Consider the following 24,267-nt stretch of genomic DNA (forward strand, 5'->3'; position numbering starts at 1 on the left):
AGCCAACCATTTTTGAGCTGACATGCAGGGTCCATGTAGTCACGATGTTGTCTCTATATCCGCTCACTACAATTTGAAACGAGACTCGTCAGACCAGGAAACACGTTTCCAATCATCAACAGTCCATTGTTGGTGTTTATGGGCCCAGGCGAGGCGTAAAGCTTTGTTTCGTTGAATGGTTCGCACGCTGTCACTTGTTGATGGATCAGCACTGAAATGTGCAGCAGTTTGCGGAAGGGTTGCACTTCTGTTCTTCTGTCACGTTGAACGATTCTCTTCAGTTGTCGTTTGTCCCGTTCTTGCAGGATCTTTTTCCGACCACAGCGATGTCGGAGATTTGATGTTTTAACGGAATCCTGATATTCATGGTACACTCGCGAAATGGTCGTACGGGAAAATCTCCGCTTCATTGCTACTTCGGGAATGCTGTGTCCCATCGATCGTGCGCAGTCTGTAACACCACGTTCAAACTCACTTAAATTCTGATAACCTGCCATAGTAGCAGCAGTAACAGATCCAACAACTGCGCCAGAGACTTGTTGTCTTATATAGGCGTTGCCGACCGCAGCGCCGCATTCTGTCTGTTTATCTATCTCTGTATTTGAATAAGCATGCCTGTAACAGTTTCTTTGCTGCTTCGGTGCAGAATAAATGTTGTTCTCATGTACATCTTTTTTTCTAAAGACGGAAAATGAAGCAGTCACCTACATTAACCACACGCATCATTACAGCTACGTCCAAACAAATATGTAGGCGACGCAAGTCAGTCTCCTCCTGCTTGGTCTTGGACGGCTGCTGCGAAGAAACAGGTCCGTCGGCTGGGGCGGCATTTGCATGGCCTCGCAGCTAACCGTAAAACACGTTCCTGCGACTGCTCTCCGCGGTATTTATGTTTTGAAGCCGCCTGCCTTGGCAGTGGCTGCTGTGGGTGTGCAGAGAGCGGTCGGAGGGGGGGGGGGGGAGGGGGGAGTCAGTGTGGTCGCCTGTATCGTTTGCCTTTATCGCGCACAGTAAATCGAAAGCTGAGTGTCAAAGCAAAACTGCAGCCTCCTGCCGTGCAGACGGAGCTTGGAACTGTTGTCCCCGGTGTTTGTTGCATAGCGCAAGCGGAAACATTGCATCGAGACTGCTGATATACAGGGTGAACCAGACCTTCATCGCCAACTTTCAGAAGTTGTCCACGGATGTCTTCTGAGTATTTTGATACAACGGACCCAAGGTCTCAGACTGCTCAATACAGAGTAATTATGTAATTACGTAATTATGATTCATTTGGTTTGATACATCGCCTTTGATTCTGCGAAAAAACCTTTACAACACTTAAGAAACCCGTAATATGCAATACCCGAAATGTGGAGCATACAACAAAGAGTAATGCAACAACCGTCAGATAAAGGCAGAATTTCAAATGTTGTAGTGACAAGCTCGTTACGCTTTGTTTCGACTTGATGATGGTCTGCTGATAGAGACCGGTAGCACTGCGCATAAAAATAAACAGCTGACGGTCATCATAACATATGCAAAATTACTGCTGTGTGGATACCCGTCGGGGCAGGAAGAGCTCAGCATAGCGTCGTTGTGACGGTCTTCCACAACAAAATATGGTTCTGAGCACTATGGGACTTAACTGCTAAAGTCATCAGTCCCCTAGAACTTAGAACTACTTAAACCTAACTAATCTAAGGACATCACACACATCCATGCCCGAGGCAGGATTCGAACCTGCGATCGTAGCGGTCGCGCGATTGCAGACTGTAGCGCCTAGAACAGCTCGGCCCTTCCACAACATACTGTGAACCCAGTCATGAGGTGCGCGTCGTCACCCCTCCATCAGTAAACCTATCCATAGTACCTGCTGTGGATCACTGTTAAGGTACAACCACTGTAGCACTGTCGGAAAACAAACCGGTAGACATAAACGCGTCGCATTCGGGAGGACGACGGTTCAATCCCGCGTCCGGCCATCATGATTTAGGTTTTCCGTGATTTCCCTAAATCACTCCAGGCAAATGCCGGGATGGTTCCTCTGAAAGAGCACGGCCGACTTCCTTCCCCATCCTTCCCTAATCCGATGAGACCGATGACCACGCTGTCTGGTCTCCTTCCCCAAAACCAACCAACCAACATAAACGCGCTGTACTTAATGAAACTTGATGACTTCGAGTTAAAGAGGGCATCGCTGTTGTCAACAGATATCAGTGTGAGTGAATGAAAACAAGATACACAGCGTATAACGTCGATATTTGCAATTTATCCACTATTTTCAGTGCAGTTCAGATACAAAACTAACTGGGGCAAGGAAACAAACAAAATGCAGTAGAACTGTTACAAACTCACCAAGACTTTTGGTCGCTAGATCAAAATATTCAGAAAGGTATCTTTGGACGATCTGTAAAACGTAAACTTTCACGGCCCCAAATGTCACAATCAATAAACTGTTCCAAGCTGTTACGCTGTTGTCGAATGGATTATCCATTTAATCCGAACATTTCGTCCCAATCAGCGGAACATGCTTTGCAGCCAGGAGAACACCACATTCTTTTTGATGGTATCCAAATACTGGCAGCCACAACCGGATTCCACGAATGGCTGTACAGAGAGCGACAGAGATCGTAAAACACCTCAGCCATTTCAATAAGGAGGAGAAGGGCATGAAACTGAATGACAATGGGGTCTCGGTAGTGAGGAAGAAGTGTACCACTCTTCCACCAAGGGATGATAGCAACAGAGGGCGACGGCAATCGGCAACAACCAATTGCGCTCGGGAATTCAAAATATGTGACGTCTCGCCACTGCACGGAAGCACCCGTAAACGGAATTTTGCTGCAATCAGTAGCGAGCCAGGATGTGAAACAGGCACTCAAAGAAGCTACGATCCCCCTTGAAAATGTCCTCCGCAGATGAGGACGAAACGTTGCGTTTAAATGTGAAATCCATTCGACCACGGCATAAGAGCCCAGAATATTTTATTTACTTTGACAGTTTGTTGGTGGAGTTCCGGTTCACCCTTAATTCATACATACTATCGCTTTAATACACCGACGATCTACCTTTTGAAGGTACGTGGCACACATACCTTAAAATAATAACTCGTGTATTTACTAGAATCCACGAGGACAGGGACCAAAACATTTTATAGATGGTGCACCGAAAAACAAGGTCAGTATTCCCAGAGATGACATTAATGTCACACGATGCAAAGAAGTTTGTATAATCAGTTAATTTACAATGGTTCCCGTGATTAACGGATTTTTCAATTCGTAATTTTCTTAGGTGGTTTGATGTTCCATTTTCCTGCGTTCAAAATGACTCTGAGCACTATGGAACTCGACATCTGAGGTCATCAGTCCCCTAGAACTTAAAACTACTTAAACCTAACCAACCAAAGGACATCAAACACATCCATGCCAGAGGCAGGAATCGAACCTGCGACCGTAGCAGTCGCGCGGTTCCGGACTGAAGCGCCTAGAACCGCTAGGCTATCGCTGCCGGCTTTCCTACGTTCTACTAAACTTCTCATGTCTGCATAGCTGTTACATCCGGTATAACCTGTAATATGTTTTGCATATCCTGATCTTGGTTTGCCTCTTCAGTTTTTCCCGTCTACTCTTCCTTTCAGCAGAAGGTTAACTGGATGCGTATGCCGAGGCAGTTGTCCCACTAACCTGTCACTTGTTCTGGTAATTACTTCCTTTGAGCCTCTGCCTACATCTTTTCTTCTTAGTAATTGTTCATTTCGTACTTAGCTTGCCCACATAATTTTTAGTATGGTTCGATAGCACCATACATCAAACGCTTCAAGCCATTTCTTCTCTTTATTTCTGATGGTCCACGTTTCACTTCGATAGAATATTGTGCTCCAGTGATAAAGTTTCAGGAGCTTCTTCCTCAGTTTAATATCAACATCTCTCTTGAGGAAACCTTCCTCTGGCTTTGCTTTAGCACAATGACCTCGCATTCGGGAAGATGACGTTTCAAATCCGAGTTTGCCTTTCTAGATTTAGGTTTCCCGTCGTCTCCCTAAACTGTCCCAGGCAAATGACAAGATGGTTCCTTCGAAAGCGCACGGCTAATTTTGTTCCTCATGATTGAAACAACACAAACCAATGATAGATTTAATGGATATTAAAGACCACGTTTTTCTCTAGTGTTTTCGCTATGACATCACTATTTTTTTTCAAATTGTCGTCCATTAATTATGACGAATTATATGTAATGTGTTGGTACAGTTAATATAAATAACTTCTTGAAGAGGTACCTACATGACGACAGTGGGTGAACACCATATACACTACCGGCCATTGCTACACCACGAAGATGACGTGCTACAGACGCGAAATTTAACCGGCAGGACGAAGATGCTGTGATATGCAAATGATTAGCTTTTCAGAGCATTCACACAAGGTTGGCGCCGGTGGCGACACCTACAACGTGCTGACATGAGGAAAGTTTCCAACCGATTTCTCATACACAAACAGCAGTTGACCGGCGTTGCCTGGTGAAACGTTGTTGTGATGCCTCGTGTAAGGAGGAGAAATGCGTACCATCACGTTTCCATCTTTGATAAAGGTCGGATTGTAGCCTATCGCAACTGCGGTTTATCGTATCGCGACATTGCTGCTCGCGTTAGTCGAGATCCAATGACTGTTAGCAGAATATGGAATCGGTGGGTTCCGGAGGATAATACGGAACGTCGTGCTGGATCCCAACGGCCTCGTATCACTAGCAGTCGAGATGACAGGCATCTTATCCGCATGGATGCAACGAGTCGTGCAGCCACGTCTCGATCCCTGAGTCAACAAATGGGGACGTTTGCAAGACAACAACCATCTACACGAACAGTTCGACGACGTTTGCAGCAGCATGGACTATAAGCTCGGAGACCATGGCTGCGGTTACCGTTGACGCTGCATCACAGACAGGAGCGCCTGCGATGGTGTACTCAACGACGAACCTTTGTGCACGAATGGCAAAACGTACTTTTTCGGATGAATCCAGGTTCTGTTTACAGCATCATGATGGTCGCATCCGTGTTTGGCGATGTCACGGTGAACGCACTTTGGAAGCGTGTATTCGTCATCGCCATACTGGCGTATCACCTGGCGTGATGGTATGGGGTGCCACTGGTTACACGTCTCGGTCACCTCTTGTTCGCACTGACGGCACTTTGAACAGTGGCCGTTACATTTCAGATGTGTTACCACCCGAGGCTCTACCCTTCATTCGATCCCTGGGAAATCCTGGCCAGCACATTCTCCAGATCTGTCACCAATTCACAACGTCTGGTCAATGGTGGCCGAGCAACTGGCTAGTCACCATACGCCAGTCACTACTCTTGATGGACCGTGGTATCGTGTTGAAGCTGCATGTTTAGCTGTACCTGTACACGCCATCCAAGCTCTGTTTGACTCAATGCCCAGTCGTATCAAGGCCGTTATTACGGCCAGAGGTGGTTGTTCTGGGTACTGATTTCTCAGGATATATGCACCCAAATTGCGTGAAAATGTAATCACATGTCAGTTCTAGTGTAATATATTTGTCCAATGAATACTAGTTTATTATCTGCATTTCTTCTTGGTGTAGCTATTTTAATGGCCAGTGGTGTATTATTCTTACTGTGCGCTTTTGTGCAATCAGTACATTCTTTCTAAACAGTTAGTGATTCTTCCATAAGACGTTATTGAGTGGAAATATTGCAGAATGTATCAGGAGATTGATTCGATTATTTCTAACACAAGCAAGTATACGAAGAGCAGAAGTAGCTGTACTATATGAGAACTCACTATTATGCTTCCTTCAACTCAAGTTTTCATCAATATGGATACCTAAAAATGTGAAGCACTCAACCAAATTTATTGACTCTTGTTCATGTGCTACATCATTGTTACACGGTATTAATGGCACAACACTGAATGCAGTGTGTTTTTCTCAAAAGTAAGGAGAGCTACTTAATAACTCTTTGAAAAACACCATTAACGACCTTTTCTGTTGCTTTCTCTGTAATGGAATTTATCACAACACTAGTATTTGCTACAAAAAGTATCAATTCTCCTTGGTGAGTGTTAAGTGGAAGGTTGTTCACATAAATAAGGAACAAAAGTTGGCCAAAATTGAGCCTTGTGGGACTCCCTTTTGCAATACGGTTTGCATTATTCACCACAACGTTTAGCATTCTACTTATTAAGTGTGATTTATACCAGTTGTAAAGCCATCAGTTCCATATTACTTAAGCTTATGTAAGAGTGTCTAATGGTCTACACAATGACGTGCCGTGTGGAAAGATCACAAAAAGTAGCAACTGTAGATATTTTCTTATTCGAGACTTGTAGCATTTTGTGTGTGAATGTATAATTAGCATTCTCAGTTGAGAAACACTTCTGGAATCCAAAGTGTGATGTGCTAAGTATTGTTTCCAGTTAAGCGTGATACTACTTTTGAGTAGTTTACTTTTGGAATATTTTGGAAAAAAGATGTCACTAGATAACTTGGTAAGTAATTTCTTTTCACCTTCCTTATAATCAGAATTCTTTTTGAAATTCTATCTTTTGTTTTGTAGAATGTTTATATTTCTGTTATTTTCAGAGAACGATGTTGGTGCTACTTCTAGTTGTTCAAAAGTTTCAGGACTGACATTATTAAATATATTATCCTTCTATTCCAACTGAACCACTTAATTTAATATTTTGCTGCTACATTTAGGAAGTAAGTGTTAAAAGCACTTAACTGTTATCATATTTTGTACGTTGACTATCTGTTCTGTCTCCCATTGGATAATGTCGCGTATGTTTTTATCTTGTTGTCCACAGTATTTACGGGGGTTGGAACTTAAATAGTGGCAACTATTTATTCACAACAGATACAAAAGAGCTGCATGTTTGCACCTTTTACGTCCTTCAAAATAGTCTTGCACACAACTATTGCGTATCATATAGCAACTCCTTTTTCCATGTCAACTCTACACGAAAATGGCGATGTCTATAATTCCTGATATTTAACTTCTTCATCCCTGTGGTTATATGATGTTTAGAGAAGCAAAGAACATCAATCACTCCGGAATTTTTCACAGTTTCCTGGTATTCAAGAAGCTCGTCTTGCTTGTTCTGGTGACAGAAATCAGATTTACTTTTCTGGAAGGTATTACATATATTACGGTCCTGTTTTAATTTTTATCAAGAATGTCTGCTGTCTATAACCTGATTCTAAAGTAAAAACTGCGCCCCTCTGCCTTCAGTAATCACAGGGAGCTCGTCTTACGTCCTTGTGGCCAATCTTACATTTCCTCTGAGATGCTCAGCTAATCTGTGCTTTCCTCTCCTCTTCGATGCAGCCTATGATTTTTGTATCCCCATCTCCCCATTGCAGGAACACGTTCAGCACAGAAATGATACTTTGTTTCATTTGAAAGCAAGCCACACGGCTCTTTGTTTACACGGCTGGCAGGTGTAGTTATGCCGCTACAAAACCTCCACAAACCGTACATGCGTTCGTGGTATTTCCTTCAGGTCACTTTTAATAATATACTCTAGGCTGCTAGCCATGCTACGAGGGGCGTTTGAAAAGTCCATGCAAAAATAAAAACTACTTACGTGGTTTGGGTAAACTTTTTTTATTTTTCGACATAGTCTCCTTTTAGACTTGTACACTTCGTCCAACACTATTCTAATTTCTTGATCCCTTCCGAATAATAGGAATTGTCCAAGTCTACAAAATAGCTATTAGTTGCTGCAATCACCTCCTCATTTGAATAAAATCTTTGTCCCGCCAGCCATTTCTTCAAACTGGGAAACAAATAGTAGTCCGAGGGAGCCAGGTCTGGAGAATAGGGGGAATGTGAAACGAATCCTATTTCCACGGTCCAATAACGGTGAATAATACGTACCTATAATAGTTTTAGCCTTTTCCAGATAGTCGATGAGGATTCTCCCTTGCGAATCCCAAAAGACAATCGCCATAACCTTTCCGGCCGAAGGAATGGTCTTCGCCTTTTTTGGTGCGGATTATCCCTTGGTAACTCATTGTTTAGATTGTTGTTTGGTCTCAGGAGTTTAGTAATGTATCCATGATTCATCTTCAGTGACGAAACGACGCGTAAAGTTCTGCGGATTCTTCCTGAACAGCTGCAAACCATCGTTGCAACATTTCACACGAATCCGTTTTTGATCAATCGTGAGCAGTCGCGGAACCCATCTTGCGGATAGCTTTCTCATGTCCAAATTTTTATGCAAAATATTATGTACCCGTTCATTCAGCACAAGCAGTCTCACGCACCTTAAGTCATCCGTCATCCGTCACCATATCGTGGATTTCAAGAGTCATAAAGTAATGCTTAATCACCACACAAAATTCGTTTCCGTACATTTTTTGACCATCGCTCGACTTCCTTGATTCACACGAATGCCAAACACAAAGAAATAGACCAATATTGCTGAAACTTGGTGAGAGTTCTTTCCAACGATGCTACTAATTAAGCATGAACTCGATACGCGCCGGTGGTGCCATCTCTCTCGGACTTTGCGCGGACTTTTCAAACGCCCCTCCTATTTCCGCTCCTCCTACTATACGTAGATGATCCTCTTCATTTAAATCACTGGGCAAAGCTTCTATGTTCTCTGTCACCTGGCTAAGCTCGGCACTCGGTACCTCAGTGCTTGTTGACCTGGTATTCTACACCTAGCTTTTCGTGTTGCATTTAGCCTGCACTCTTCTAGTTATTGCCACGTAGCAGCAGGACTCTTTCCTTTCTACGTACTTGATTTTGCAACTGACCTAGGCTAACTTTGGCTAGGGGTCAGGTGTACTCCACTCCAATTTCTCAAAAAGTGATTTAATCTCTTCTCCTGTTTCAGGTAACACGTTAAACTGATTCTTAACCGAAGTCTGATATGTGATTTCTGGGGATTCCTCCCTTGTCGCCCTTTTCCCAGCTCCCAGTGTCTCTTTTCCTCTTCAGTGTATCTAATTCAAAATACACCAGTTATAATTCTGCCTGATGGGCACGAATATTCCTTCCCAGTTCCACGATTCACATCTCTCAAATGTGTAATCTATAATTCTATGGAAGAACCTCATCTCATAGAGTACTGGTTTCCTCACCACCGTCACCCCAGTGAAACAACAACCCACAGACCTGATAAGTTTCTCCTATACTACCCAACCTATGGTAACAATTTTACCGTACCCTACGAATTACTCACTCGCTTTAACTGCAATGAAGTAAAAATTGGTGAAAATTTATCTTTCAGTGAACTTCGCAGCCAACTTGCCGGCGGCAGGCGGACGTAAAAGCAAGAGAATATACAGGGTGATTCAAAAAGAATACCACAACTTTAGGAATTTAAAACTCTGCAACGACAAAAGGCAGAGCTAAGCAGTATCTGTCGGCGAATTAAGGGAGCTATAAAGTTTCATTTAGTTGTACATTTGTTCGCTTGAGGCGCTGTTGACTAGACGTCAGCGTCAGTTGATGCTAAGATGGCGACCGCTCAACAGAAAGCTTTTTGTGTTATTGAGTACGGCAGAAATGAATCGACGACAGTTGTTCAGCGTGCATTTCGAATGAAGTATGGTGTTAAACCTCCTGATAGGTGGTGTATTAAACGTCCGTAACTACCTGAACGTCAACTACCCGAGGCGATGGATCGGCCGCCAGGCAGCCCGTGACAGAGCACTTCATCACTGGCCTCCAAGAAGCCCTGATCTTACCCCCTGCGATTTTTTCTTATGGGGGTATGTTAAGGATATGGTGTTTCGGCCACATCTCCCAGCCACCATTGATGATTTGAAACGAGAAATAACAACAGCTATCCAAACTGATACGCCTGATATGCTACAGAGAGTGCGGAACGAGTTGGAGTATGTGGCATTAGATGTCTACGCATTGGTCATGTATTTCGCGTAAATAACATCTCAGAGCACTTCATCACTGGCCTCCAAGAAGCCCTGATCTTACCCCCTGCGATTTTTTCTTATGGGGGTATGTTAAGGATATGGTGTTTCGGCCACATCTCCCAGCCACCATTGATGATTTGAAACGAGAAATAACAACAGCTATCCAAACTGATACGCCTGATATGCTACAGAGAGTGCGGAACGAGTTGGAGTATCGGGTTGATATTGCTCGTGTGTCTGGAGGGGGCCATATTGAACATCTCTGAACTTGTTTTTGAGAGAAAAAAACCTTTTTAAATACTCTTTGTAATGATGTATAACAGAAGGTTATATTATGTTTCTTTCATTAAATACACATTTTTAAAGTTGTGGTATTCTTTTTGAATCACCCTGTATACTGATGAACGAAAACATTGTTGCATAATAGATTGTTTGTCCGTCTTTGGAACGAAATACATTTCTGATTATGTGTATCAGGGATCCTACAGTTAGTTGATATGTTTGTGGAGGTATGTGGCATTAGATGTCTACGCATTGGTCATGTATTTCGCGTAAATAACACGCCGCTGATTTGCGTACGGGGTGGTGGTCCCCTACAGTGACCCATACGAGTTCCATAGGGTTTAAATCAAATGAATTTAGTCGCCAAGACATCAACGAGAGTTCACCACGATGCTCCTCAAACCACTGCAGCACGGTTGTGGCTCAGAGACACTTACAGTTACACTGCTGAAAGACGACGTAGCCGTCGGGGAAGACATCAAGCATCAAGGGATGCAGGTGGTTCGCAGCCGTCAGCGTGTCTTCTATAACTCCCATAGCACAATACTGCTCCCACCAGCCTGCGTCCACTGAGCGCGGCACGCTACGAGCAGCTGTTCACCTCGATGACGGCATTTGTGGAGACGACCATCGGCCTAGCGTAGCAAAAATGTGCTTCACCCGAAGATCTGACACGTTTCCATTGATCGACTGTCGAATCCCGATAGTCCCGTGCCCACTGAAATCATAACTGACGTTGTCGTTGGGGCAACATGTAAACACTTAGAGGTGGTCTGCTGTGGACCTCCATGTTCAACAATGTACGATGAACAAAGTACTCCGAAACACTTGTGCGTGCTCAGCATTGTGATCTTTCGGTAAAGATGACACGGACCACCAACTATCCTACTTAACAGAGCAGAGAAACCTCAGAACTCTACATTCCGTGAAAAGTCGTGAACGTCCGACGACGTAGCATCTATTCTTGTACCTCTTTCCGTACAAGCTCACGACAGTAGCACGTGAACATTCGACCAGCTTCGCCGTTTTCGGGATAATCGTTCACAGGCTCTGCGTAATAATAACCTGCCCTTTGTCAAAGTCGCTATCTCAATGGATCTCCCCATTTTCAGCCCATATCTTCGCTTGGTTGATCCCCGTCCGTGTCTGCTCCGTTTACATACACCAGAAAGTGGTCATACTGTTTTGGCTTATGTGCAAACACGACACAGATATTCACTAAACATAATATTCGGTAGCAGAACGCACGAAATGAATGAAAGCTAACAACAATCTTCAATCGACGCTATCTGGAAATTGTAGAAAGCACTGTAATTTGTCGAAAGAACACGTAACGAATAAACGGCCGTCTTACGATAACCCTAGTATAGAAACCCCCACAAATACACACCGAACGTAAGTTTTAAGTCACATAATACACGAAATGAATGAAAAGTAGAAAGGCACGATTTTATTGACAATAGTCACCGTGAGGTACTCTTCGAAAATCATGAAAAGCACTGCAAAGTATTCCAAACAACACGTGGCCTTCAGCAACTTCTTGTGATGAGGGAGAGCTTGCAGAGTGCAACCGTTCTCCACGACTGTTGACTTCCTTCTTTTCTTCAAAAAATGGTTCAAATGGGTCTGAGCACTATGCGACTCAACTTCTTAGGTCAGTAGTCGCCTAGAACTCAGAACTAATTAAACCTAATTAACCTAAGGACATCACACACATCCATGCCCGAAGCAGGATTCGAACCTGCGGCCGTAGCGGTCGCTCGGCTCCAGATTGTAGCGCCTAGAACCGCACGGCCACTCCGGCCGGCCTTCTTTTCTTCCTTCCTCCGCCTTTGCCAGTGTACGCCTGATATCTTCATTGTTTCGGCCGTCCTGTGTAATCTTGCTTCCTAGCAATAAATATTTCACTTCTCCCGCTTTTGGCCTTAAATAATTGGCATCCCCCTTTCTGCTACAGTCCTTCACCTTTGCCTTTGCTCTGTTTGTCCTTACGTAACATTTCTTGTGAAGCACTTTGTCCATTCCCCTCAAAAGCTCTTGAAAAACCTTCTTGCATGAGGCTGCTTTTCCTCCCGAACGTTAGCATTAATATCCATTCTCCATGATTTTCTATTCCTGTTACGAAATTTTTATTAAATTGCTTTGCTGCTTCCTCAGTTTACAAGTAGTGCAAGTCTTTATAAGATGCTTATTATCATTACGGGGGCATTCTATTAAGTTATTTATTTTATGTGTTTCTTAATGTTATAATATTTATTCATCAAGTCACAAATGTACATCGCTTCATATAAAAAAAGTTGAGAGATCTCGAAAAATATAGAACGGTTCACGATACATTTTAAACATTTAATGAAATCAAGCGTCAATAAACTTTTGTACTCTTAGAGAACATGTTGCCTTGTTTGTCTTGGTGTATCGTTACGTTCTTTAATGTACATTACGGTGGCAATGATGCGATCAAGCAGTTCATCTCCCTTGTCGATATTTAGTCAGTGCGCTGGTGTATTTATTGACCTTCAGAACCAAGCAGTGGTGGATCTGATGATATGTATGGTCACATTAATACGGCTAACCACTAACTATGACTGAGATGCATTGCTTCACGTGAATTGTAAAATACACTCCTGGAAATTGAAATAAGAACACCGTGAATTCATTGTCCCAGGAAGGGGAAACTTTATTGACACATTCCTGGGGTCAGATACATCACATGATCACACTGACAGAACCACAGGCACATAGACACAGGCAACAGAGCATGCACAATGTCGGCACTAGTACAGTGTATATCCACCTTTCGCAGCAATGCAGGCTGCTATTCTCCCATGGAGACGATCGTAGAGATGCTGGATGTAGTCCTGTGGAACGGCTTGCCATGCCATTTCCACCTGGCGCCTCAGTTGGACCAGCGTTCGTGCTGGACGTGCAGACCGCGTGAGACGACGCTTCATCCAGTCCCAAACATGCTCAATGGGGGACAGATCCGGAGATCTTGCTAGCCAGGGTAGTTGACTTACACCTTCTAGAGCACGTTGGGTGGCACGGGATACATGCGGACGTGCATTGTCCTGTTGGAACAGCAAGTTCCCTTGCCGGGCTAGGAATGGTAGAACGATGGGTTCGATGACGGTTTGGATGTACCGTGCACTATTCAGTGTCCCCTCGACGATCACCAGTGGTGTACGGCCAGTGTAGGAGATCGCTCCCCACACCATGATGTCGGGTGTTGTCCCTGTGTGCCTCGGTCGTATGCAGTCCTGATTGTGGCGCTCACCTGCACGGCGCCAAACACGCATACGACCATCATTGGCACCAAGGCAGAAGCGACTCTCATCGCTGAAGACGACACGTCTCCATTCGTCCCTCCATTCACGCCTGTCGCGACACCACTGGAGGCGGGCTGCACGATGTTGGGGCGTGAGCGGAAGACGGCCTAACGGTGTGCGGGACCGTAGCCCAGCTTCATGGAGACGGTTGCGATTGGTCCTCGCCGATACCCCAGGAGCAACAGTGTCCCTAATTTGCTGGGAAGTGGCGGTGCGGTCCCCTACGGCACTGCGTAGGATCCTACGGTCTTGGCGTGCATCCGTGCGTCGCTGCGGTCCGGTCCCAGGTCGACGGGCACGTGCACCTTCCGCCGACCACTGGCGACAACATCGATGTACTGTGGAGACCTGACGCCCCACGTGTTGAGCAATTCGGCGGTACGTCCACCCGGCCTCCCGCATGCCCACTATACGCCCTCGCTCAAAGTCCGTCAACTGCACATACGGTTCACGTCCACGCTGTCGCGGCATGCTACCAGTTTTAAAGACTGCGATGGAGCTCCGTATGCCACGGCAAACTGGCTGACACTGACGGCGGCGGTGCACAAATGCTGCGCAGCTAGCGCCATTCGACGGCCAACACCGCGGTTCCTGGTGTGTCCGCTGTGCCGTGCGTTTGATCATTGCTTGTACAGCCCTCTCGCAGTGTCCGGAGCAAGTATGGTGGGTCTGACACACCGGTGTCAATGTGTTCTTTTTTCCATTTCCAGGAGTGTATAAGAGGAGCTGAATCATCCTGCGAGACCATTATCTTTCACTTGACCAACAGTACATGCTCTTCTTGTTCAGCTGACGTATTTTCGTAACATGAGTACTAGGAGAAAATAAAAAAAAAGACATTGATACACCTTGTCTTCTTGTCCACGTGCTAATATTCAGAAGAGCCTGCACAAGCAAAGCACAACAAATCTACTCAATCTGTATGTCACTGAGTGTGATAATGTGTCTTCACTAGCATCTGAAGTCATGATGGCTGCACTGCTTTCCACAGCTATAGATGACTGTGTGTGGAGATGATTCTGCAGATATTCAAATGGGATGGCAATCAGAGATTTGGGACGTACAGAATAATTTTTTTAAAATTTTGGTCGATGATTTTCCACAGTCCTAAACATACCTATGTCCGCCGTTTCCGATGATAGTGAAGTGGAAACGTGAAGGGACACGTACAGCACAAAAGCGTACTGGCCGACCTCGCCTGTTGACTGGCAGAGATCGCCGACAGTTAAAGAGGGTCGTAATGTGACCAGCAGACATCTATCCAGACCATCACACTGGCATCCCATACTGCATCAGCATCCGCTGCAAGTACTATGACTGTTACGCGAGAGGTAAGAAAAACTGGATTTCATGGTCGAGCGGCTGCTCATAAGTCACACATCTCGCAGGTAATGCCAAACGACGCCTCTCTGATGTAAAGAGCGTAAACATTGGACGATTGAACAGTGGAAAAACGTTGTGTGGAGTGACGAATCACATACACAACGTAGCGATCCGATGGCATGGTGTGGGTATGGCGAATGCCCAGTGAACGTCATCTGCCAGCGTGTGTAGAGCCAACAGTAAAATTCGGAGGCGGTGGTGTTACGGTGTGTCCGTGTTTTTGTGGAGTGGGCTTGCACCCCCTGTTGTTTTGCGTGGCACTATCACAGAACAGGCCTACATTGATGTTTTAGGGAACTTATTGCTTCCCACTGTTGAAGAGCAATTCGGGGACAGCGACTGCATCTTTCAATACGATCGAGCATCTGTTCATAATGCACGGCCTGTGGCGGAGTGGTCACAAGACAATAACATTCCTGTAATGGACTAGCCAGCACCGAGTCCTGACCGAAATCCTATAGAACATCTTTGGATGATTAGGACGCCGACTTCGTCCCAGACATCACCGACTGACATCGATACCACTCCTCTGTGCAGCACTCAGTGCAGAATGCGCTGCAATTCCCCAAGAAACCTTGCAGCACGTGATTGAACGTATACCTGCGAGAGTGTAAGCTGTCATAAAGGCTAAGGGTGGGCCAACACCATACTGAATTCCAGCACTACCGATGGAGGGCGCCACGAACTTGTATGTCATTTTCAGCCAGGTGTCGGATACTTTTGATCACATAGTGTATGTGTGAATTGAGCCTAAGGGAGGGAAGGAAGTGTGCGCCATATGTCTGTGAATCGTGTGAGCTCTGTTCTTTGTGTTGTCGTGTTTCAATTGTTTGTATATCATAGTCTCTTAAGCAAAATTCAGAGACCAGCCATGCATTTGCCTAAATTAGCGTCGGAAACCGCCAAGAAACCACACTCAATGTGGCCGGTCTTGCAGTCAACTGTAGTTAGTCCACCGCGCGGATTCGATAAGGCTGCCCATCTTGGAAGTTTGCGCGCCACGCTTTAGGTTATTTTGGTAGGTAGTTTCCTAGTATTTTACTATCCTCATTTTAGGTTACTTTTATAAACAGCTCATCTGATGATGAGTTGGTAAAATGTCGAAACAGGTTACGATAACAATTTTGAAACCCGAGTCTGAAAAATATAATAAAGAGGTCAGTGTACGTTGTTGCTGTAATTTCGCTTTCCTTTCGGTCTTTTAGAATCGGTGATACATTGATAAACAAACGTAGTATTGGCCAAAATGCTGCTTGTTATGTGCCGTTTTTATCACTTAAAATGTTCTTTCGTGTGATTTTGCTCATGACGCATATCCTTAACGGTTTTTAAACGTTTGCTGAAACCGCACAACTCAATGCCAGGTTTCAGGAATGCAAAGAAACTTGTACACTTCTTTGTTATTAACAGCTGTCAAATACTGTGTGAAATAAATACGTTATCTAGAGGTAGCAATTGTTCGAATAAAATGGTTATGCTCTTACCTTCAGTTGTCTTGTTCATGCATTCCCAGAAGGAAACCTGAAAAAAGGAGCGACACTTAGAAATAATTACAGTAAAACAGTTAAGTAGAAAATATTTCTGTTTCAAGTAATGTTATGTCGAGTCGATATTAACTTAAAACAGCGGCTTCTAGTACCCAATATGTTCACCGTTTCTCTACCACAATCTTTTTAATCGTTATCCACATTATCTCTATAGCACATACGCTGTTCTTCTTCGCGATGACATTTGTCATTATATTTATACATTCACAACACAACACTGTAACATTAATCGTCTCATGTTTATTTAATTTCAGTTTAAATCAGTCTGTACTCCAGTTGACCCACCCTCGGGCCAGAGTGGCAACAGCAATAACAAACGATCAACTACACGCTGTCATCATCAGTGATAGGATCCTCTACAGCTGTAAATTTTTTTTTATTTCCCAAAAAGAAAGCACAAGCTTGTTTCCTCATCTCTATCCCATCTTCAAGTGCACCTGCAAAGCTATAAATAAATATTTGCACCTATCCAAACTGTAAGCATTAAAAAAGCTAAACAGAAGTTATACCAAAATTCCTGGGATAAAACTCGATGTGCCGGCCCGTGTGGCCGAGCGGTTCTAGGCACTACAGTCTGGAACCGCGCAACCGCTACGGTCGCAGGTTCGAATCCTACCTCGGAAATGGATGTGTGTGATGTCCTTAGGTTAGTTATGTTTAAGTAGTTCTAAGTTATAAGAGTCGAGGGGCATGAAAGGGAAGCAGTGGTTGGGAAAGGAGTGAGACAGGGTTGTAGCCTCTCCCCGATGTTAATCAATCTGTATATTGAGCAAGCAGTAAAGGAAACAAAAGAAAAATTCGGAGTAGGTATTAAAATTCAAGGAGAAGAAGTAAAAACTTTGAGGTTCGCCGATGACATTGTAATTCTGTCAGAGACAGCAAAAGACTTGGAAGAGCAGTTGAACGGAATGGACAGTGTCTTGAAAGGAGGATATAAGATGAACATCAACAAAAGCAAAACGAGGATAATTGAATGTAGTCAAATTAAATCGGGTGATGCTGAGGGGATTAGATTAGGAAATGAGACACTTAAAGTAGTAAAGGAGTTTTGCTATTTAGGGAGTAAAATAACTGATGATGGTCGAACTAGAGAGGATATAAAATGTAGACTGGCAATGGCAAGGAAAGTGTTTCTGAAGAAGAGAAATTTGTTAACATCGAGTATAGATTTAAGTGTCAGGAAGTCGTTTCTGAATGTATTTTTATGGAGTGTAGCCATGTATGGAAGTGAAACATGGACGATAAATAGTTTGGACAAGAAGAGAATAGAAGCCTTTGAAATGTGGTGCTACAGAAGAATGCTGAAGATAAGGTGGGTAGATCACGTAACTAATGAGGAGGTATTGAATAGGATTGGGGAGAAGAGAAGTTTGTGGCACAACTTGACTAGAAGAAGGGATCGGTTGGTAGGACATGTTTTGAGGCATCAAGGGATCACAAATTTAGCATTAGAGGGCAGCGTGGAGGGTAAAAATCGTAGAGGGAGACCAAGAGATCAATACACTAAGCAGATTCAGAAGGATGTAGGTTGCAGTAGGTACTGGGAGATGAAGAAGCTTGCACAGGATAGAGTAGCATGGAGAGCTGCATCAAACCAGTCTCAGGACTGAAGACCACAACAGCAACAACAAGTTCTAGGGGACTGATGACCTCAGAAGTTAAGTCCCATAGTACTCAGAGCCATTTGAACCAAAACTCGATGTACGTACATAAAATGTGAGTACATAAATGTCGAATAACAGAGGTTAAATAGTGCACCAGTGATACATGCCATAAAACAGGAGAGCATCTAAATTCCTAGGAAGCCTCCGCAGAGCAGGCCCTACATAAAAACACATAGGTCCCCAGGACGTACGTGCGTTTGCACACATTGTCTAGTGGTGCCGTCTTTGATTCGTAATCGAAACGTCTTTGATCTCAGGTTCGAAACCCACCACTGCCTAAATCCTGATTAATAATCAGCATTGGATCTCGAAGACTTCCGGCATAAGAAGTCACCGTCATTCTGCCAACGGTCTTGTCAAATAGGCAGAGGAGCGGACGGAGTTTCAGGGCACTCTCTTGTCCTAAAGGCGGGAATATCAGCATTGATCAGTGGAAGTAGGATGCAGAAGGCAATGGAAACCACTGCATTGAAGACATGCAACGTGTATCTACAGGACATGTGGCCTGTAATTGAAAAAGTGTCATGATGATATCTTCACTGGCAAAAGATTCCGGAATAGTTCCCCTTTCGGATCTTCGGGAGGGTACTGCCAAGAGGGAGGCGACCATGAGAAAAAACACTGCTTAATCCACAAAAACATAACGTTCTACGAGTCCAGTCGTGGAATGTCGGAAGGTTGAGCGTGGTAGAGAATCTAGAAAATCTGAAAAGGGAAATGCAAAGGCTCAGTCTAGATATATTAGGGTTCAGTGATGTGAAATGGAAAGAAGACAAGGGCTTCTAGTCAGATGAGTATGGGATAATATCAACAGCAGCAGAAAATGGTATAAATGGAGTAGGATTCGTTATGAATAGGAAAGTAGGCAAACAGTGTGTTGTAGTGAACAGTTCCATGATAGAGACAACGATAGTTCAGGTATGCATGCGGACGTCGAAAGCTGAAGATGAAGAGATAGAGGAAGTATATTGAAAGGCTAATAGAGTACGTAAGGAGAGATGACAGTCTAATAGCCATGGGGAACTGGAATACGCAAAGAAGTGTGGTGCGGAAGTACTAAGGAATAACGAGATACGCTTGAAGTTCTCTAAGGCTATAGACACAGTAATAAGAGAGGGATGGACATCTCTAAAAAGGGCTATCACAGAAATTGGAAAGAAAAAGTGTATGTACAGTGAAGGTAACTGCGAAGAAACCAAGAGTAATAGAAGAAATACTTCAATTGATCGAAGAAAGAAGGAATTCAGAAATACAAGTCACTGAGTGATGAAATAAATAGGAAGTGCAATGAAGCTAAGACGAAATGCCTGCATGAAAAATGTGAAGAAATCGAAAAAGGAATGATTGTTGGAAGGGCAGACTCAGTATACAGGAAAATCAAAACAACCCTCAGTGACATTCAAAGCAAGGTAGGTAACATTAACAGTTTAACGGAAATTCCACTGCTAAATGCAGAGGAGGGCGCAGATAGGAGGAAAGAATATACTGAAAACCTCTATCAGGGGGAAGATGTGTCTGATGGGATAGAAGAAGGAACAGGAGTCGATTTAGAAGAGATAGAGTATCCAGTATTAGAATCAGAATTTAAAAGAGCTTTGTAGGACTTAAGATCAAATAAGGCAGAAGGGATAGATAACATTCCATCAGAACGTCTAAAACCATTGGGCGGAAGTGCCAACGAAACGACTACTCACGTTGGTGTGTAGAATTTCTGAGTCTGGCTACATACCATTTGATTTTCGGGAGAACGTCATCCACGTTATTCTAAAGAGACTGCAAGAAGTGACAAGTGCGAGAATTATCTCACAGTCAGCTTAACAGCTCATGCATCCAAGTTGCTGACAGGAACAACATACAGAAGAATGGAAAAGAAAATTGAGGATGTCCTAGATGACGATCAGTTTTGGCTTTAGAAAAGGTAAAGGCGCCATAGAGGCAATTCTAACGTTGCGGTTGATAATGGGAGTAAGACTGAAGAAAAACCAAGCCATGTTCATAGGATTTGTCGACCTGGGAAAAGCGTTCAACAACGTAAAATGGTGTAAGTTGTTCGAAATTCTGAGTAAAATAAGGGTAAGCTACAGGGAGAGACGGGTAATATATAATATGTAAAGAGAGCAAAGAGGGAATAATAAGAGTGGATGACCAAGAACGAAGTGCTCGGATTAAAAAGGGTTTAAGACAGGGATGTCTGTACATCGAAGAAACAGTGATGGAAATAAAAGAAATGTTCAGGAGTGGAATTAAAATTCATGGTGAAAGGATATCAATGATACGATTCGCTGATGGCATTGCTGTCCTGAGTGAAAGTGAAGAAGAATTACACGATCTGCTGAATGGAATGAAAAATCTAATGGGTATAGAATATGGATTGAGAGTAAATCTAAGAAATGCAATGGTAATGAGAAATAGCAGAAATGAGAACAGCGAGAAACTTAAGATGGTCACGAAGCAGATGAAGTTAAGGGATTCTGCTACCTAGGCAGCAAAATAACTAAAGACGGACGGAGGAGTGGTCGTGCGGTAGCGTTCTCGCTTCCCACGCCCGGTTTCCCGGGTTCGATTCCCGGCGGGGTTAGGGATTTTCTCTGCCTCGTGATGACTGGGTGTTGTGTGATGTCCTTAGGTTAGTTAGGTTTAAGTAGTTCTAAGTTCTAGGGACCGATGACCATAGATGTTAAGTCCCATAGTGCTCAGAGCCATTTGAACCATTTTGAACGGACGGAGGAAGGAGGACAAAACAAGACTAGCAATGGCAAAAAGAGAATTCCTGAGCAAAAGAAGTCTGCAAGTATCAAACATAGGCCTTAAGTTGAGGAAGAAATTTGTGAGAATGTACGTCTGCAGTACAGAATTGTATGGTAGTGAAAGATGGACTGAGGGTGAACCGGAACTTAAGAGAATCGAAGCATTTGAGATGTGGTGTAACAGATGAATGTTGAAAGTTATGTCGACTGATAAGATAAGGAATGAGGAGGTTCTGCGCAGAATCGGAGAGGAATGGAATATGTGGAAGATACTGACAAGGAGAAGGGACAGGACGACAGGACATCTGTTACAACGTCAGAGAAAGACTTCCACGGTCCTAGCGGGAGCTTTAGAGGGCAAAAATTGTAGAGGAAGACAGAAATTTGAACACATGCAGCAAATAATTGACTAGGTAGGTTGCAAGTGCTGCTCTGAGATGAGGAGGTTGGCATAGAAAGGATTTCGTGGCGGGCTGCATCAAACCACTCAGAGGACTGATGACCCAAAAGAGAAAGGTCCCAAAACCCATTAAAAAAATTACAAAGGTCCGGGTTTAAAAGCGGGCCGAACGTGTTTCCGCATAAAGTTGGAGAGGCGGTCTTTCAAACACTGAAACGACCAAGAAACGGAGTACATAGTATGTGGACCTGCAGGCATGTGTGAATACATAATGCGACTCCTTAGTAAAGGCTGCAACTTACCGATACCGTATACACACCTATCAGGCCCTTGCTAAGCACACACCAAATCTGAAATTCCGGGGGGAGGCCATATAGCCGTATCGTAAGCGAGAGCACTGCACGTGTCAAAGGACGGTAAAAATCTTAGTATTATAACCGTTATCGTCAGATTCAAGAACTCACAGAGTAACATCAGCTGCAGTGAAAGCTAACTTCACTCACGTGCCAGAGAGGAACTTATGTTGCAGATTACAACGTGTGCTGTAAAACCATTACAAACCAAAGAAATGCCGCCAAATCAAAGTAAATAGACATCATTTTTGTAATTCAACTCTAGAAATCATAAATCACCCCATGAATTGTCTAGTCTACCTACTGAAAATTCATCTGATCCGTTCTATAGTGTATGGTGCATGCAGGTTTAAAATTTTGGTTCAGTGAACAACGTTTAATAATATGAATTACACTTAGTATCATTTCAGTTAAAATATTAGTAGCTCACTTGCTGATAATTGAAAGTATCAACAAAATATATTTCACAAACATAGTTTCTTACAGTTCACTGGTCACTGTCTCTCACTAAAGTATTATTAGAAATGAATTCATTCCTCTGTTCACATGTCTGGTTAATAACGAATAAACAATATTTATAACTATTCTACATCTACAGATACTCATCTCAAGCCATAGTACAACGCACGGCGAAGGATCCTTCGTGCCTGTCAATTATTTTCTAGAATGAATGTTCACTCTTCAGTGGATTGGGCGCTCAATTGAACTTTCTGGTGGATTAAAACTGTGTGGGTTGCTGGCACTCGAACATGGGACCTTTACCACTCTCGGGCAAGTGCTCTACCGACTGAGCTATACAAGCTCGACTCCGGACCCATCCCTAGCAGCTGTATTTTCGCCAGCTGCTCATCTCCTACCTTCCATACTACATGTAAGTTCTTCTGCTACGTTGCAGCAGTAGCTGTCTTGTTGGAGGATTGGATATTGCGGACACTCGTCTTAGCCAAAACCTTCGGGGGCGGGGGGGGGGGGGGGGGGGGAATAGAGGGGAGGGTGGAAGAGGGTTGTTTGCGGAAAGAATTATCACTATGCAGCGGAGTGTGCTTCTGTTACACTCTTGTAGGCGCTATATGGTCGCGCTGGGATTCTAGCAGCACGTCTCTGAAGTGGTGGGATGCCTGTTATCTTATCTACCTGATAAGGAGTCCGATCGCTGGAACATTGCTATAGAATCGGTCGCACTACCATCTTCTGAGCGATCTCTTTGCATAATTATGTACAACCCTTTCCCAGAACATTTCCAAGAATATAAGTTTTCCATTCCTCTTCCGTAATACTAATTTCACGAAATGATCATATGATTATCGCCTCTTAGAACTACCCGTGAATACTTATACAATGCTAAGTGCTTAAGACATTTATCTCCAGTCTTTTAATTGGGTAATATCCACTTCTCTCTCTCTCTTTGATATGGACGTTATGTTTCTTTGGCCGCTGGCCGGAGCGGCCGAGCGGTTGTAGGCGCTTCAGTCTGGAACCGCGCGACCGCTACGGTCGCAGGTACGAATCGTGCCTCGGGTACGGATGTGTGTGTTGTCCTTAGGTTAGTTAGGTTTAAGTAGTTCTAAGTTCTAAGGGACTGATGACCACAGCAGTTAAGCCCCATAGTGCTCAGAGCCATTTGAACCATTTTCTTTGGCCCACAATTAAATAGAGCTTCAAAATGGTTCAAATGGCTCTGAGCACTATGGGACTTAACATCTGTGCTCATCAGTCCCCTAGAACTTAGAACTGCTTAAACCTAACTAACCTAAGGACATCACACACATCCATGCCCGAGGCAGGATTCGAACCTGCGTCCGTAGCGGTCACGCGCTTCCAGACTGAAGCGCCTAGAACCGCACGGCCACACCGGCCGGCAAATAGAGCTTCCATTCATTGCAAGGAGCAGAAATTTTGCCCAAGTCTTTTTGCATCACCTTACGCTAGTCCAACACCGACACGTGTCCTGCGTCTACAGTCAGCAATCTCGAAGTGCTGCCGGTCACACCAAAAAAATCATTTGCTTATGTTCAGAACAATAGAGGTAGTATTACATTTCCTTGGGGCACATCGGATGCTGCTTCTATTTCTGTAGAACTACGTCTTTCTTGGCAGTCGACAAAGTGATCATGTCGAGCTCCTTTCGGAGTCTAACAGTTTACCTGCACTAGTTGTTCCCAAAGTGTCCACCAAATTTACAACCATGATAGATTCATGACTGCAGTTGCCCAGAAATACTGTCATTTAACATATCTGCCGATTCACTTCGTATAATTCTACTGTACCTAAGTATCCATTACAGACCTCGTTTCTACCACAGTCAAAAAGAAGTCAATTGACCGTTGGCAAAGTCAAGTTGAAGAATGTTGTCAGTGTCTGTCTTGTCGTCTCGTCTGTTAGCGCCTCTCATTTCCTGAATGAAACCGGTGAGAGTGTGCTGTGTCGTTTGGTTAGGGCACGGCACAGTAAGTAGTCTAGAAAATCATCTAATGGCTTGACACGGAGCGGGATGGAACATTCCGTGGGGCACTGGACTTAACATCTGGGAGGAGCGGAGCAAAAATACTCGTTGTCATACACATATATCTTTTCTGTATTTTTGTTTCATTATTTTGCACGAATTTAGATGTGGTTTGTTTACATGGGACACGAATGATTTATTTTCCTTTTCCTTGCACAGTCCAAACTCGTCTAT

At 43.9% G+C, this 24,267-nt stretch overlaps 1 protein-coding gene across 1 annotated transcript in view; it reads right to left on the minus strand.

Annotated features, from left to right (window-relative positions):
- The window catches only part of LOC126234308 (reversion-inducing cysteine-rich protein with Kazal motifs-like), a 354,561-nt gene that overhangs the window by 133,375 nt on the left and 196,919 nt on the right, over positions 1 to 24,267 (minus strand). The window contains exon 4 of the mRNA XM_049942994.1: positions 16,364 to 16,400. Coding sequence (XP_049798951.1) covers positions 16,364 to 16,400 — 37 coding nt within the window. The remainder of the gene's footprint in view (positions 1 to 16,363; positions 16,401 to 24,267) is intronic.

This window comes from Schistocerca nitens, chromosome 2 (genome assembly GCF_023898315.1).
Source record: "Schistocerca nitens isolate TAMUIC-IGC-003100 chromosome 2, iqSchNite1.1, whole genome shotgun sequence".
Taxonomy (NCBI): Eukaryota; Metazoa; Arthropoda; class Insecta; order Orthoptera; family Acrididae; genus Schistocerca; species Schistocerca nitens.